The sequence below is a fragment of the Colletotrichum navitas genome, assembly GCF_030913465.1.
Source record: "Colletotrichum navitas strain CBS 125086 chromosome Unknown LY79scaffold_62, whole genome shotgun sequence".
Classification (NCBI taxonomy): Eukaryota; Fungi; Ascomycota; class Sordariomycetes; order Glomerellales; family Glomerellaceae; genus Colletotrichum; species Colletotrichum navitas.
In genome coordinates this window covers 35,573-51,534 of record NW_026850608.1, presented here as the reverse complement: position 1 = coordinate 51,534, position 15,962 = coordinate 35,573, and the positions used below count along the sequence as shown (strand labels likewise).

The 15,962-nt window shown below is 53.9% G+C and overlaps 5 protein-coding genes across 5 annotated transcripts; 2 read left to right on the top strand and 3 right to left on the bottom strand.

Annotated features, from left to right (window-relative positions):
* Positions 1-179: 179 nt before the first annotated feature.
* LY79DRAFT_563307 (uncharacterized protein) lies at positions 180-2,426 on the bottom strand. The gene is made up of 5 exons (XM_060558545.1): positions 1,979-2,426; positions 1,349-1,892; positions 964-1,281; positions 746-898; positions 180-678 (listed from the first exon to the last, which is right to left on the bottom strand). The coding sequence occupies exons 1-5, from the start codon at positions 2,263-2,265 to the stop codon at positions 448-450; spliced, it is 1,533 nt and encodes a 510-aa protein (XP_060410847.1). The 5' UTR covers positions 2,266-2,426; the 3' UTR covers positions 180-447.
* A 310-nt stretch (positions 2,427-2,736) lies between these two features.
* Positions 2,737-3,740, bottom strand: LY79DRAFT_334087 (uncharacterized protein). The gene is made up of 3 exons (XM_060552512.1): positions 3,334-3,740; positions 3,211-3,254; positions 2,737-3,158 (listed from the first exon to the last, which is right to left on the bottom strand). Exons 1-3 carry the CDS (start codon positions 3,541-3,543, stop codon positions 2,921-2,923), a joined length of 492 nt encoding a protein of 163 aa, XP_060410846.1. The 5' UTR covers positions 3,544-3,740; the 3' UTR covers positions 2,737-2,920.
* Positions 3,741-5,212: 1,472 nt separating this feature from the next.
* LY79DRAFT_334052 (uncharacterized protein) lies at positions 5,213-8,586 on the top strand. Its single transcript, XM_060552511.1, has 6 exons — positions 5,213-5,520; positions 5,613-5,942; positions 5,994-6,142; positions 6,201-7,144; positions 7,195-7,775; positions 7,833-8,586. The coding sequence occupies exons 2-6, from the start codon at positions 5,677-5,679 to the stop codon at positions 8,365-8,367; spliced, it is 2,475 nt and encodes an 824-aa protein (XP_060410845.1). The 5' UTR covers positions 5,213-5,520; positions 5,613-5,676; the 3' UTR covers positions 8,368-8,586.
* A 637-nt stretch (positions 8,587-9,223) lies between these two features.
* On the top strand, positions 9,224-11,458 carry LY79DRAFT_563298 (DEAD/DEAH box helicase). The gene has a single exon (XM_060558544.1). The coding sequence runs from the start codon at positions 9,308-9,310 to the stop codon at positions 11,042-11,044; it is 1,737 nt and encodes a 578-aa protein (XP_060410844.1). The 5' UTR covers positions 9,224-9,307; the 3' UTR covers positions 11,045-11,458.
* A 733-nt stretch (positions 11,459-12,191) lies between these two features.
* LY79DRAFT_563293 (fungal-specific transcription factor domain-containing protein) lies at positions 12,192-15,429 on the bottom strand. The gene is made up of 3 exons (XM_060558543.1): positions 15,258-15,429; positions 14,154-15,081; positions 12,192-14,055 (listed from the first exon to the last, which is right to left on the bottom strand). The coding sequence occupies exons 1-3, from the start codon at positions 15,325-15,327 to the stop codon at positions 12,471-12,473; spliced, it is 2,583 nt and encodes an 860-aa protein (XP_060410843.1). The 5' UTR covers positions 15,328-15,429; the 3' UTR covers positions 12,192-12,470.
* Between the last annotated feature and the right edge of the window lie 533 nt (positions 15,430-15,962).

Here is a 15,962-nt window from a genome sequence, read left to right as displayed (position 1 = left end):
CAACAGCCAGACTAGGGAGGCCATTATTGTGCGGGCGGAAAGCGTTATGCATTCAAGCTATTGGCGTTAACAGTCAAGAGAACTGGCGGGTCGGATAAATAGTCAGAATGGCTTGTGTATGGACTAGCTATCAGTCGAGTCTGTTATATGCCCAGAATGGTTGCCTATAAATCTGGCCATGTTCCGATCCAGACGACACTGTTTCTCAGGAGTATACAATTCTTGAGCATTTAGAAGTATGACATGTCATATCTGATTCTCCGTGCCAATTTGTAAGGGCTAGTTAGTGTATGTAGATCCCGATAGTGCCCTCTTATTTGTCCTCTTAGTCTATGCGCCACACTAAAGAACGTGGTAAATCGCGATTTCTGAAACTGCAGAGCCCTTGGGATGGATGCCTGTTCCGCAACCAGGCACACTATCGGGGAATATCTTCACCCCTTTTGTCTACCACTTTGAAGCAGACTTCTCTAGCTCTGGTTCAAACACGTCGGGAAGGCGACTTCTAATCTTGAGGAAGTCTCGGGCGCGTCTACGCCATTCTATCCAGAACCACAAGCCAGAAGAGACAAAGGTCAAGAACATCAGGGGAAGGGTGACCTGGAGGAATCGCTCCAGCGCTACCATCGAGAACACCTCGCCCTCCTGGTACTTGATGATATCGGTGCTGAAGAAAGTCTGGTCAAGAAGCAGTCAGCGCGGCTCTGAAGGGATGGATTCAACTCGTATCAGCTGTCAAACCTACGCTAGAGAAGGTCGCAGGCAGGTAGATCAAGGTGACAATTGTCACTATTCGGACTGCAATGGCCTCTACCGCACTACGGCTGGCTTGCTTATACATCGTGGCCGTGAGCATCGAGGACACAATGGCATTTTGTGTCTGAAAGTGTTGAATAAGCTGAGAAGCACAAGTGTCAGCGCGATGCCAACCAACTATCCGGCAATGACTTTTTGTGCACTCACGATGGTTTTCCTATCCGAGATCATTTTGACGAGCAGTTTCGCTCTGACGATCTGCATCTGAGTCTCGCAGATGTGCTCCTCCAGTTGCGAATCGTAGTTCGCTACCGCTCTCGTGCAGCCGTGCTTTTCTCGGCCAGGGAAATCGTCGTCTTTGACCAGGTCCCTGTAGAACTTTTGCTGCAGTTTCAAGATGTTGATATTCGACTCCATGGCCATGATCGCGTCGTTTGTTCTTTCTTCCCAGTTCTGGACGTCGCTCAGGTTTTCCGGCTCCAATTTTTCAATGTGCCCCTTGTCTCTGATACGGGCAGGTTTGGTCTTGAGAATGCTGGTTAGCCGAGCATATCAGTCGAACGAGCATTTTTTGTTGGCGCCGAGATCTTACAAATTCCTCTGCTTTCTTCTCGAGATATAATATATGCCATCTCCATTCCGACGTTGCCCACCGCGCAAAGTCCAGATGCACCTCCAGAGATGATCTGAACCCTTCCTCGACTGTGCCGAAGCTGGTTGGGTAAGTGTTCCCTTCCCGGAAGAGCGCTGCGATACGGCTCTTGAGAGTGGCGTGAGGGTCCCCGATGACCCATAGTTGAGTGCCTTGGCCCAGATCAAACTGGTGGTGCAAAACAGCCTGTCGAATCTTCCAGTCTTCGCGTCCTTTGAGCGCCGCCGTCTTGAGATTGAAGCAGAGCTGGTACCTCCTCCCGCTCCTCCCAAGCTCTGGGATCACGGTCCCGTGAACGGGATTCGCTAGGACCTTGTCTGTTCGGAAGCCACTGAAGCGGAGTTCTCTATCCCTACCGTGGTCCGACGCGTAAACGAGGAGGAAATCCGAGAACTGAGGCATGATTTGGTAAAAGGTCATCAAACGGAGTTGCATCGTTTCGCTCAACTCCAGTGGCCCAACAGTGGTTGGTGCACACAGGTTCCTAGCTCCCGTCAGTCAATCGCAGTCTTGGGGTTCGCTTCGAGGATCGAGTGTTTCCCGACATGTTGAAGAGCCATGCGAACTTACACAAATCGACATTTTGCATCTGGTCTGTACAAGGAAGCATTTCCTATTTCGTTTGTTGGGACGTCTCCAAGAAACGCCTTCAGCTTTTCGTCACTCCGGAGGTTTATCTTCTCGACCCGTCCTGCCGCCGAGATATCCTTCACTGGTATACTGTGCGTTCGACGGTCCTTGATGAAGAGCTGGTTCCTGCATTCCTCAAGCCTGTCGAGAGCAGACTTTCCGCAAGGTGTCCCTGACAGGTACTGTCTTGGGTTCAGATCGAATGACCGGTACGATGAAGCCATCATGGTTGGGGTTTGCAGTGTTGCAGGCTGGAAGTATTATTGGATGCTACGGGCTCTTGCGTTCTATGCCGTCTCCGAGGATTCCAGCTCAGGACAAACTAAGGGTGAGAAGAATATGTCTTTTGTAAAATATGAACTACTTTTCACCTACGACTCGTCTCGCGTCACAGGTCTGCAAAAATCCGGGCTATAGATTGTGCTTCGCCCCCAGGCTGACACAAGGCTCTCAGCACTCTCTCTCACCACCAATGAGCTCCTGTTCCTTTGATAAAAGACGGCGTCGCTATTGATTCAGCTTGACCAACCAAGGCACTGCCCGCCCGCGCGTGTTTTACCTGGCGTTACCAATGCTCGGTGTCCAAGAGAAGGTGACGCCCGGCCTCATCAGCCACGCCCCTTTTCTCGGTGATACATGGCTGAATGATGGCAATTATCATTAGGCTGAGATACTCCGCCTTCTCCTGCTAATCTGCTGCCAAATCCGATACACTCCATATCTGTACAATCTAAGATTCTGCCTTCCGCTTCCCTGCATAACATCCTAATGTAACTTGGTCAGGATTGATGTGTTTGGGAGTCGCGGCAGATTAGCCAGGACTGGCTGGCGGCAGCGTATACCTCCGCCCTTATCTTACAGCTCATAATACTTGTTTATACGCTACAAGCCCCCCCGATCACTATGTCCGACCATTTCTAACGACCTCCCAGAAACACTGAAATAGCATCCTTCCTTCGCCAAACTCCCGGCCGACTTTCCATCCAGTTTTTGGGTTTGAATATGATGTAAATAGGGGGACCTAAGGATCCGGGTCTGGACTGTATTCAACTCGACTGTGCTGTCTCCTTTCATCGTGCTTGCTTGTCTCGCGCAATTTATCGATGGATAACAGCTCATTCTATGGCGAGTTAGGGACTGCTAGTTCCGCGACGAATAGCATTGCCGCTCACCTCTGTGAGTAGATACGGAGCGTAGAAGAGGAAAACGTCGTTGTCTATGTTCTGAAACGCCCGGATATCAGCCTCGGTCATTGATCGAATTCTTCAAATTCCCTTCCGTAGTGCACGACTGACCTGGCGTTCTTGGAACCTGTCACCCTCATTTTTGAAGTGATTGACGAGCCACTTACGTAGCTTGTACCATTTCAAGCCGTATGCCGACACAGATACTAGTACCCAACCTTGAGGTGGTGGAAAAGACATGGCTCGGTGCAGTGTTTGGTTTTCGACGGGTTCGTTGGTCCAAAAAGATTTCTTCTTCGCCCCTCGGGTAGATTGCCCCATGGTTTAACGTGTGCGAATAGGAATGGCAATGCGGGCTATGTTGGGTACCTCGGGAGGCGGTGGAAGAGGCAGTGGATGGATATCCAGGGTGATTCGAAGCAGGCTGCCTGGTAGATCTGCCGATTGATAGAAGAGGGAAGCAGGCTACGAAGGCGGGTGTCAGACAAATGGGCTGGGTGGGTGGTTTCTTATCAATCATTTGACCTTTTGGATTCGTACCGACTTGGGGCCGGAGGAGAGCGGCATCACCAAGCAGGCTGACAGCAGGCATCTGGTCGCCTTACAGCATCACCAGCCATTCAAGGCGCTCATCAAGCCATATCCAATCACCCCGCATAGGGCTGGATACCCGCTACAAGCTGGTGCCTTGGAGTTGTTATGCGTGTTTGCCTCATGGTCACCCATGGGCCGCAAATCAGCAAGGAGACAGTCACACCCTCGTGGTCACAAGTCCGGTTGGGTCTACAGCCGTTCTACACATCCCGAGCCCACCCGGTTGCTTCCTCCACGATAGGAAACGTATGCACGCGCTTGAACGTCCAGAATCACCCGCTAATAGGTTGGCGTATCAGTCATGAATGATGTGCAAATAAGGTTGAGGAACGGCGGGTCTCAAAGAAGGACTACTATGCCACATCAGTTATGCACAGCGAGAATGGCGGACATCGGCCGGGTTTTGTAGCCTTCGATGTTGCACCGCGAGACAGAAGTTCAACGAATGAGGCCTTTGTAACCACGATAACTGTACTTTCTGTCACAGTCTTAGCTACTAATCCGAGGACAGATCTTCCCGCCTCTGTCTGGTGGCGTCGAGCGCAAGGGGTGGGAGCGACAATGTCCTTGGCTGGCAACCTTACCAGTGTGTTGAGATGTGCGTCAGTCTGAAGCGACACACAGCATACCATGCAGCTAACTTGCTTCCTTAGTAGTATCATTCTCTCACACCGCCCCGAATCTAGCAAAAATACTGCTGATCTATAAGTTCCTGTATTGGGCTTAGCGACTTATCTGCCTGTTCTCTCTGAGCCAGTTCAGCCGCACACAGGCAGTCAGTCAGGCGGCGGGCGCCCTCCTTGGAGAGAGTGCTAGTTCCCTGGTCTTGGGTTGCATTTCTGTTCTTCCTGCATGTATTCCCCGCCCATAATATTGGTTGTCTGGCTTGACACAAGGTATAATAATCCTTACGCTGGTTTCAACGTACTTTTCCAAACCGTGCCGTTCGTTTATCTTATTTTCTTTCTCTCTTTCCGTTCTTCCGTTCATGTGCCTGCGGCTTCGTAGTCAACTTGCACAATGAGTCCGGGTCAACTAGATTTCGGGCAACATTTCGAAACTGCTCTCTCGGAATTCCATGAGCTTCGCAAACAAGAGACGCGAACTTCCGCCTGTGGCCAGGAATTCGTGTTGATGGAAAACGTCACGGCGCGACTAAAACAACACTCTAAAAGCTGCCCTCCAGAATACGAGAATGACCTGGATAGGCTTTGCCAGACAGCATATCTTCGAGAACATGATCAACCGCCGCAATTGCAAACGCATCGCATCGAGGAACACCTTGCCATTTTCTACAATCTATTAGTTATTGGCGCACCATCGCTGATTCACGAGTTTCCGAACAACCGTCTTACGACTCTTCCGATCGAGAGAGATGTTTTGAAGAACTACATCAAGGGTCCGCCTGATTATCCCAATTTCCACGAGAGGTTTTACGAAAATCAGTTTGCGTGGTGCCCAATTCAGTTTGAAATGGATATGGGAACTTCATATAGGAACTTCAACGACATCATCAGCCCCTTCTTGAGGAAAGAACCGATCCAGCCATACCGCGATGGTAAGGGTCCTAGAGTGAACACGGCGACGTTGTACTCCATTGAAGTGCCGGAGGAACTCGTCGGGCTCAAGCTGCAGAATAAAATGGCATCAGCCAAGATCGAGCGTGGAGACGAAAAAACGAACAGTGGTACCAATAGAGGAAAGGTGAGGTGGTTCATACTTCTTTCTATCTCTCCCCCTTCCCCCATGGTTCTACATCATACATGTATGCTGAAATGATCAATGTATCAATAGAGATACCGATTTGCTTTGAAACAATTCAAACAATCAAAGCACGAGCACTTCGAGAACGAGAAACGGATGTTTATAAATCTCGCAAACAGGGATGGCCTGATCCAGTACATTGGATGGTTCGAAAGCTACGAGCTGGATAATGATAGAGGGCGGGAACTTTACTCCAACATCGTGTTGGAACTTGCCGACTTCGACTTTTACGAAGCGATTCGAACAATATCCCCCCCAATATCAGCCAAAGAGATATTGGCATTCTGGAAGACCATGGCGGAGATATCGGGAACCTTGGCCTCTATTCACACGGTTACTATCGGTAGCCATCAGTATTTGACGTATGTGTCTCTCTCAGTTGGTTTCTCACAATCTAATTGCGATACAAACAGATGGCACGGCGACATTAAGCCCGAGAATATCCTTCGCGTCAACGATAGATTCAAACTGGCGGACCCAGGAGAAGCTAGCATGCGGCTGAAATCTACCGGAACAACGGGAGACCAGAGAACAAGAGCAACAGGGGGGACACGGACTTATGGTGCTTGTTTCCCTACATTTTCCCGTTGTCTTAGCCATACTGACCCTGAAAAATATAGCCGACCCTGAGAAGGCCGCCTACCTGGACGGTCGGGGCTCTAAGAAGCCAGAAGTTCCGCAGACAAGCGACGTGTGGTCTCTCGGATGCGTGCTTTCGATCGCGGCAACATATGTTGTTCTGGGGACTCAGGGCGTTCTCATCTTCAACAAACTTCGCCAAGAAGCCATTTTCGGAATTTCAGAAGACTCGAGTGACGCATTTCACGATGGGAAAGCTGTACTTGAGGAGGTCCGGCACTGGCACGACTACTTGCGCGAAGCCGCGAGAGGAAATGACGTCTACACGTCGGCCGTTCTGGACATGGTTGACGAGCATATGCTCGTCGAAAAAGACAGGTGGTCTGCGGGAACGATTTGTCAACGGTTTGAAGAGCTGTTCAAATCCACCCAATCCGGCGTGTCCAGAGTACCCCAAAGCCTGCACGACTTATTGCAGAGGATCGACCTCCAGTCCGAACAAGACTATCTTCATTCGGGTATCACGAAGGTGAATCCGGGCGACGTGACCAAGCACAAACTCCGGGCGACGAAACTACCGTCTGCCGAGGTGGAGTTCGAGAGTCGAGAAAAGCTCCTGGAACAACCCATTCAACCAGTGGCTCAGCGCTCACTTCACTCGCGGAATTCAGCGACCATCTCCCACCCAATCGCACAAAGCTCTGTTGCACGGGATCCTCGTATAGCACCATCCAACGAGCCGAAAACATCCCAAACTTCGACTCAGTCAGCGTATCCTGACTGGCACACTACGCATCGCAGCCCCATCACCGTTTGGCAGGTAAGAACAGCGCTCGACAAGAAAGGGAAGGGGTTCAAACCAAGCATGGGAAGCTTCAGCTCCCTCATCAGCAAGCAGCCTCGTACAGTAAAGGGCAAGGATATATCGGACAACTTGGAGCAATTGGATCGGCGCCTCGAGACAGAATTCAAGAATCGCGATATAGTTGGTCAAAGTTCAGTACCTGTCGTCTGTGACACAGCTAACATGAGTAGGTATATCTCGTCGACAATGGCACAACCATGGTTCCTCATTGGGCACAGGTGACTTACCTCTTAGAGGTCCTTGTTTGGCGATCTCTGGGGTATGATGACAATGGGATGGAGCTCTACTTTACGAATCCAGACACCAATCCGAAGGCAACGATTGGGGGTTCACAGCAACTCAAACACTTCAGAAGGGCCATGGAATTGGCAAATCCAGCTGTTGCCAAGTCCCCAGCAGAAGTAGTCGAAACTACTATTGTGCCAGAGCTCACACGCATCATCAACAGCTACACGCGAGCGAAGACTTCCAAGTCTCCGCCACGCAAGAAGACCATCATCATTCTAACAGATGGCATCTGGAAAGGCATGAGGATGGAACACACCATTGACGTCTATCTAAAATCAACTTTTAATGAGCTGAAGGACTTGCATGGGGACTTGTCCTACATACCACCAGGGAAGTCCCATGAGCAAGTGGACATATCCAAGATCCGCCCAGTCACTATACAGTTTGTTCGGTTCGGATACGACCAAAACGCCATCGAGAGACTCCGACGTTTGGACGACGACATGAGATACTACGGCTGCCCGTAAGAAGATGCAAATCAAAGACGTGCGCATTCATGCTTTACTAACCGCCGTCGCAGTGATTTGATAGACACGGAGCCTGCGGGTGGTGACATCTATAAGATGTTCCTAGGAAGCTTGTGCCAGGACATAGACGGGCATCCCGGTATCGAACGGCAGTCTAGCTACACTAGTCAGCAGAGTAGCCTCCCTCCCCAGAGTAATCCGCAATCACCCCTGGATTATGGCCCAGCAGGTGCCCCTCGGACTCCAACGCGAGCATCACATCGAGCCAGCCAAGCTTCACCTGTTCACGATCAGCCGTCGCCCTCTACCATGCCGCATCATGAACTCCCTGCATCGCCAGGAGACCCAAACAGCCCGTATTTTCATATCCCCGTTCAGAGATCGTCCACAATCAAGGTGACGAATCCGACCTCATCACACACTTCTATGCCATCGGATCACACAGGCTCCATATGGCCGCCGTACTCCCATGAAGACACAGAGCATGGGCAGTCTCCTGTCACGCCAATGTCACCCAGCTCATCCTCACCACCCATTGCACCATCCCAGTCAACTCGACAACGGCCTTATGGATATAAGCCACACTAGTACTAAAGCCTAGAACTTGTGTGTGATGGGCCAATTGAGGTTGGAGTTGATGTCCGAATCTGGTACATAAATGTCATTGACGACCTGATATATTGGCGCTTGGAGAACCAGTTGCTTTTTGATGATTTCCAAGCGACATACATGTACAAGCAACGCACGCGCTCCTCTGCGAGGATCTGATACCAAATGACTTGGAGCACTTGCAGAGTTGCAATCCTTTGTTAATGTATAACCTTAGGTCTTGGACATGGGGCCGTAAGCATTTCGAAAAAAAAAAAAAGAAAAAAGGAAAAGATAAACGCGGTTGATTGGGAGGCGTTCATAAGCATAGGAACTATATGGCGTGGTGCCCAACCCTCCTCAAGGACGGATATCAACACGCTCTGGCGGGAATATTGTCTTGATCTGTTTGTATAATACCTATAGGGACAGAACGGGATGACCTTTCTTTCATCTCCCTGGGTTGCGACAACTACATCAAGTTTGCGACTACGTCTCTACTACGTGAATGGTAGAAATAGATGAACATTTGCTGTAGCTATAGTTCTATCTGCTATTCTATTCCTCTGATTGTCCTCAAGCACAATCTCCCATGTTTTTGTACTACGGAGTACTCCGTATTATGTACGTATCTAACCCATTATGTCAGCAACCTGCTCCCGTAAAAGAAGCGGGGGCGGGGCAAAGTGGGGCGCGCGGTGAGCAGGTACACGTACGAAGTAGGTAGGTACACTGGACCCCTAGAATGCTTATCGCACCCTCCGTAGCTTCTTATCGCACCGCGCTAGACCCGGCCCAGAACAGTTTCGTCAGGTCCCCCTGCTTGTTCCTGGAAAATTTCCCCTTGACATCGCCTCTCATCACGGCCTGAAAATTCCCGCCGTAACACACTCCTCCCTTCCAAACAAACCTCCCCCCCCTTCCGCCCCAAATCGACATCATGGACCGTAGAGGAAGAGGCTCGAACCAGAAGCGCGGCGGTCCCAGACGTGGCCGTCGCGATGCGCCGTACAGCGATTCCCCCAGATCGGCCGTCCCGTCGGCGCCGGCGCCCGCTGCCCCAGCGCCTCAGAGCACTGCGCCGCCCCTCACCGAGCCCGTCCCCGAGGACACGCCCAGGTTCGCCGATATGGTTGGCGTCAACCCGGCCCTGATCCAGGCCATCACCCAGGATCTCAAGTTCGACCACATGATGCCCGTCCAAGCCGCCACTCTGACCGAGCTTCTCCCCCCCAAGCGCGGCGACTGCCTCGTCCAGGCCAAGACCGGCACCGGCAAGACCATTGCCTTCCTCCTCCCTGCCATCCAGACCCTCATCACCAACAACCGCGGCCGCGGCGCCGGAATCTCTCTCCTCGTCATCTCCCCCACCCGCGAGCTGGCCATGCAAATCGCCAAGGAGGCCCAGGGTCTGCTGCAGCGTCTCCAGCAGTACCGCGTCTGCATCGCCATCGGAGGCACCAACAAGGACCGCGAGGAGAAGCAGATCCTCAACGGCTGCGACATTCTCATTGCCACCCCCGGACGTCTCATCGACCACATGTCGAACGAGTACATCAAGGAGTCTTTCCGCCACCTCGATACCCTGGTGCTCGACGAGGCCGACCGCCTCCTCGACATGGGCTTCATGCCTGCTCTCAAGGACATCGTCCGCGCCCTCCCCGACAAGGCCCAGACCAACCGCCAAGGCATGCTCTTCTCCGCCACCATAGCCCCTCACGTCGAGCAGGTCGCCGGCCTCGTCCTCTCCAAGGGTTACAAGTTCATCTCCACCATCCCCGCCGGCGAGGCCAACACCCACGAGCGCGTTCCCCAGCACCTCATCAAGGTGCCCACCTTCGCTGCCGTCGCCCCCGCCATGGTTGGCGCCATCCGCGAGGAGGCCGCCCACGTCGGCCCCGAGACCTTCAAGGCCATCATCTTCGCCCCGACGGCTGCCCTTGCCGACTTCTACGGCGACGTCCTCGCCAACGTCCCCGGCATGCTTCCCACGGCCGTCCTGCACTCCCGCATCTCCCAGAGCAAGCGCACCAAGACGACCAACGACTACCGCGATTCCAAGTCTGGCATTCTCGTCGCCACGGACGTCATCGCCCGCGGCATGGACTTCCCCGGCGTCACCTCCGTCTTCCAGGTCGGCATCCCCGCCGACAAGGAGTCGTACATTCACCGCCTCGGCCGTACCGCCCGCGCGGGCGCCGAGGGCCGCGGCATCTTCATCGTCGCCGACATCGAAGGCTTCTTCCCCCAGTGGACCCTCAAGGAGATCTCTTTCGAGACCCGGCGCGCCGACCTCTCGTCGGCCGAGCAGGTCTACGCGATCGCCGAGCAGCGCATCGACGAGGCCCAGAAGGCCAAGATCTACCAGGCCTGGCTGGGTTACTACAAGAACTGGATGAAGTCCCTCAAGTGGGACAAGGAGCAGCTCGTCGCCGAGGGCAACATCTTTGCCCGCGACGCCCTCGCGGCCCCCGAGACTCCCGCCATCCAGAAGAGCACCGTTGGCAAGATGGGCCTCCGCGGCACCAGAGGTCTCGTCGTCATCCCGGACGCGCCCAAGGGCCGCCACGGACACCGCGGCGGCGGTGGCGGTGGCGGTGGTGGAGAGGGTCGCAGCGCTGGTTCCGGCGGCCGTGGAGGTGGCGGCGGCGGAGGAAGACGTGGCGGACGTTTCTAGAACCTCACCACTTGATGCCATGGTTTTTTCCCTTCCTTTCTTTTTTTTTTCTTTTCTTCTTTTCACCCACGCATTTGCTTTTTTCTGGCGGTCCTGAGCTTGTTTACGCTACTACAACTTGATACCCTCATACATCTGTACGACGGGGAGACGGGGAATACATAGACATGGGTAGGGGGCGGGGATAATCAGGTGGACTGGCGTTCTTCGGTAACTAGACATGGTTTTTCGGTTTTTTTCGGTATCAAAGAAAGAAAGTCGGGAAAAAACGTCGTCGACCCATCATAAAATGAAAGGCCCGCTCTCTCTATTTTCTTCTTCTTTTTTTTTGCAGTACGTAAGAATAAGAAGAAGAAGAAGAAGAAGAAGAGCCTTCAAAGGGCACTCTGTTCTTTAAACTTGCGGAGAAGAAAACAGTTCCTCGTCGCAGACCGTTCATGATGCCCACGCCCAAACCAAACGTGTGTTCCCTCCCGTCTCCTTCTGTAGAGATTTCAATCTCGAGCCAGCATTTTCATTCCATTTTCGTCCAACGCCTGCACTGTACACACATGTACCCGTGTGAACTGCACCAGACCGCGTATGGGAAGTTTCCACAGAGCGAGTATATATTCCATCGACATCTGGACTCTTTTCCCACCACGAAACAGAACACACAGCACACGTCGCGCGACGACGGGAGGAGGGTAGGAGAGACAGCACCCTACGTGCAGGAAAGAGCAAAAGAAGACGAAGTGGAGAGGTCTCGGGAAAAGAGGGGACGGGGACGGCCGGGGGGTACGTTTGCCCACGCGAATCCGGACCTTCTACTACCTAGGCCGGGTCCCTCGAAACACACACACACGAACTCGGCCTCGACGGACCAATCCGGAATACGGAGATGCCCAGGAAACTAATGGTATTGTAGAACAGTGGCGGGGACATTCATTCATCATCGCCGGTTATACATGTGACACGTAGGTAGAACAAGTGTACAAAAACCAAAGCGGTGCCGATCCGGCCTGTGGTCACTGAGAGACCCTTCCCCCTCTTCTTGCCCCTACGTCATGAGAAGGGAGAACAATAACCCAAGTTGAAATGCTTTGCCTTTAGGGGAAGGAAAACCCTCCCGCCTCTAGAGCCTGGTCCCCCCCCCCCCCCCCCCCCCCCCCTCAAAAAAAAAAAAAGACAGAAACACACCCTTCCTTCCCCTTGACCGACTATCCCAAAACTTTTTTTCCCTCCCCGTTTTGCTAGAAAGAATAAGAAAAAAGATTAGCGTGTAGAATGCTCCCAAGTTTGCACCGTCGCCAAATGATCCAAAACTGGAATATGAGTACAATAAACCGGCCGTCAGTCCGTCCGATGTGGTGCCGTGGCTTGCTTTGCCGTACCGTCTCGTCTCGTGGCGTCTCGTCTCGCCTCGCGCACCAGTCTGTAAGCTGGCTCATGTCCCCAGCCAGAGGCCTATCCTACCCCCGTTTGGGTATCCACCGTTCTTGTCGTCTCTCCTCGGACCATAAGGTCCGTCATCTCCTGGCTGAAGTTGATGTGGCTGACGCTCGACCATCACAGGGTTCGCTCCGCCAACGGGGCCTCCCACACCGGCTGCCATTCGTTCATGCATCAGCAGTGCGTTGCCCATATCGGTATAGCCTGGCGGCCCTCTTTCTCTCTGCGTCGTGAATGGCCCGGTGCCGTAGTCTGCGTACTCTCGCGGGCCCGTATCGCCGCTGCTGGGGCTCCATGTCGTCTCAAAAGCAGGCATGCCCATGGTCGCCAGATCAGATGTATTGCTTCTTGTCAAACCTAGGGGGCTCATCAAATCAACGCTGCTCGTGTCCATGTCTACAGCAGCCAGACCGCCCGTCGTCTCTCTGGTGCCGAGGTCGATGCCCATTCCCATACCTTGCATGCCGGGCTGATGAGACACCGAGGTGCCGCCCATGTCCAGTCGCTGATGTTGCTGTTGCCGTTGCTGTTCTTGTTGCTGTTGCTGTTGCTGATGCTGTTGCTGATGCTGATGATGCGTGTTGCTATTGCTCTCTTCGCTGTCGTCAAAAACCTCACCTACGACGCTGCCCCGCTGTTGGCCCCATCCTACTGCATCCATCGCGTTGGGCCCTTGTTGGCTGCTAGCCATCATGGCGGCCGCAGCGGCCCCCATCCCGGACATGGCTGGACTGAGCTGCGTTCTCATACTTCCAGGATTCTCCCCGGCAGCGGTGAGCAGCTTCTCGGCAAACTGTTTTCGTGAGTTATCGCTCGCGCTCAATGTCCGGACGAAAAATTCAATCGGGTCCAGGCTAGCCCCTTTCCTGCCGCTGCCCAGTACGCCCATGTCGCCAGAGGTGAAGTCCATGGCTGTCGAGAACCCAACGCTCTCGCAGGCGCCCAGTACGTTGACACACCATGTTCCGATTTCGTAAATCTTTTCCATGATGCCCATGCCGTGTACCTCGACGGCTTTGCTCGGCAGGCTCGACAGGATCGAGGCAGTATCGCGCGCAACTGTCAGCGGAAAGGAGAAACACATGCTGCTTCCTCCTCCGGCTCCGGCGCCCGATGATCCATCGACACCCGAGTCGGCCGGATTCGTCCAACTCAGCAGACCTTGCCGCATAGACGATTGCCAGACAATGAGGCGGAGCCATTGCTGCGTGATGAGCAAGTCCGCCTTTTGGATATCCGTTGGCTCCGGCGCTCCCGAATCTCCGGCAGCGGCAGACCTTGTGCCGAAAGAGTCCATAAGCTGCTCGTGCTGTTCCCTCGGCGGCGACCGCCCTCGGGGACGAAGAAATGGGGGCGGCAGGGCGAGAAGGTTCTGCAGCGCCAAAAACGTCGTCGCGCTGACGCGGGGGTCGGAGCCCTCATTCCATGCCGTGACGAAGGATTCGTCTAGCGGGGTGTACGAAGAAACGAGCTGCAGGAACCCGGCGTGGATATCTGGAGTCTCGTAGGGGTGCCGCGTTGTTGGTAGCGACGGCGTCCTCTTGAACGTGATTGGTTTGTTGCGCAGAATCGCAAACGACCTGTGTACCGCGAGGCCTGTCAGCACTGAAATGAATGCTCCTGCGACGTTGCACTCTAGATGGACGTCGCCTGTGCGGTTAGCCCGTTCGTTACGCACCTTTCCGTCACGAAGAGGATCCAAAAAACCCTCTGCCGACAAAGCGTCTCCTCGCGGCTCAGCCCGTAGTACGTCGAGTCGTCCTGTAGTCCTAGGTCCTGTGCGTTTGTCAACGCTTCTCGCAAGTAGTACCACGATTTGCGCGACTGGTTAATCTCGAAAAACGACGTGCTGAGGTAAAACGACGAAATCACGGCAGACAGGGACAAATCCTCAAGGAAGTCGTACGAATGCCTCGTTGAGATGGTCTCGTCCAGGAAGAAGCGACCGACGACCTCCCACGACGTCGGGCCCGGTGCACCTATGCTCTTGCCAGACATGTGCATTGATGTCAGGGCGCACAAGGCATAGACCAGGTTCTTCTCGCTCGGCGCCATTGGCCGACTGATCGTCTTGCGTATCGATGGCATGTAGATGAGCGGCATGATTGGGTAGATGTGTTCGTAGTATAATTCGACCAGCTGCGGGATCATGTGCAGATAGCTCCTCGTCCTCGGTCGCAGCTCATCGCTGGAGAACATGCCTCTGGGCTCCGGTACGTTGTTGTGTGCCGGGTTTGATGTGACGGCGGCCCAGAAACCCGGCGGGGTCGACGCTGCGGAGGCGTTGGAAGAATGAGACGCCGCCTCTCCTAGGTCGCTACCGCTCATCCCCATGTCGATGCTGTCCATGTTCAGCGGCGGGCAGGCTGCTGACAGTCGGCGTCGCACATACTCTGTAGGACTCTCCAGCTCATTATCTGCAATGAAATGCTTCTGGCCCGCCAGCGGTTGCTGCAGTTTGTGTGACGACTCCCTCGCACGCAGCTCGTTTATGACCCGCCCATGGCCGCGCTTCGGACCCCTCTTCTTGGGGACGTGCTCGCGCTTGCATGTGAGAGAAGCGTGCACGCATTGCTCACAAGGAAACTTGCCATCGCAGCGAATTCCTGAGAGACGGTCAGCAGCTGTTTCTGCGAGTCATGTGTCGGGAGGGGGAGGGCGCGGCAAGAGAAATGAGTTACGATGATGAGAGAGGGTGGTGGAGGTGGTGGCGGAGGTGGAGGTGGATGGTGGATGGGGAGAGCGATAACGTGCAACGACAGTGGCTGAGACGGGATGATACCATGAAGGCGACATATAGACTGTCCAGGCGGCAGACTGCTGGGAAGAGGTAGGATCGCACGGAAACTCATGGACGCAACAACGGGTAAGGCGAATCAGGGAATTGGACGATAAGCAATTGGGATGGGGGAGTGAAAGTGGAACTTCGTACTTCTCCGTCGACAGTGATCGCATACTGTTCTCTTTGGCGGCGCTGACTGTTGCGGCGGCGCTGACTGTTGCGGCGGCGGCGGCGGTGGTGGTGGTAGCGGCGGGCTCTGGGTGATGGACTCGTCCGGGGACTCGGCCTTCACTTCGGCAGAGCTTGTTCTGCTCGCAGCATTTCTCGCGGTATCTGTGTCGTCCATCACTGACACATGACGCACCGGATTGACAGGAAAAGGGAACGCGTAGAAGGAGTAAAGGCAAAGAGGGGGGAACTCTTGTCACCAGAGGGGGGGGGGTTCGGACGTCAAAAGGTTTGAGCGAGGAATGTCGCGGTGGAGAGAGGATTTGCAGCCCAGGAGAACGCAGTGCTAAAGCAGAGAACTGTCATGGAGCAAATCTCGACTCAAACAGCGCTTCGGGTGCAGCCTACCCCAGTCCAACCCAGTCCACTCTCGGCTACCTCAGCCTCTCACAGGCAATGGGAAGATAACGGCGAACTGGAAGTGTTTAGCTAGGTAGGCAGGGTCGATATGGCGTGCACCAGCGTACGTGATGAGAT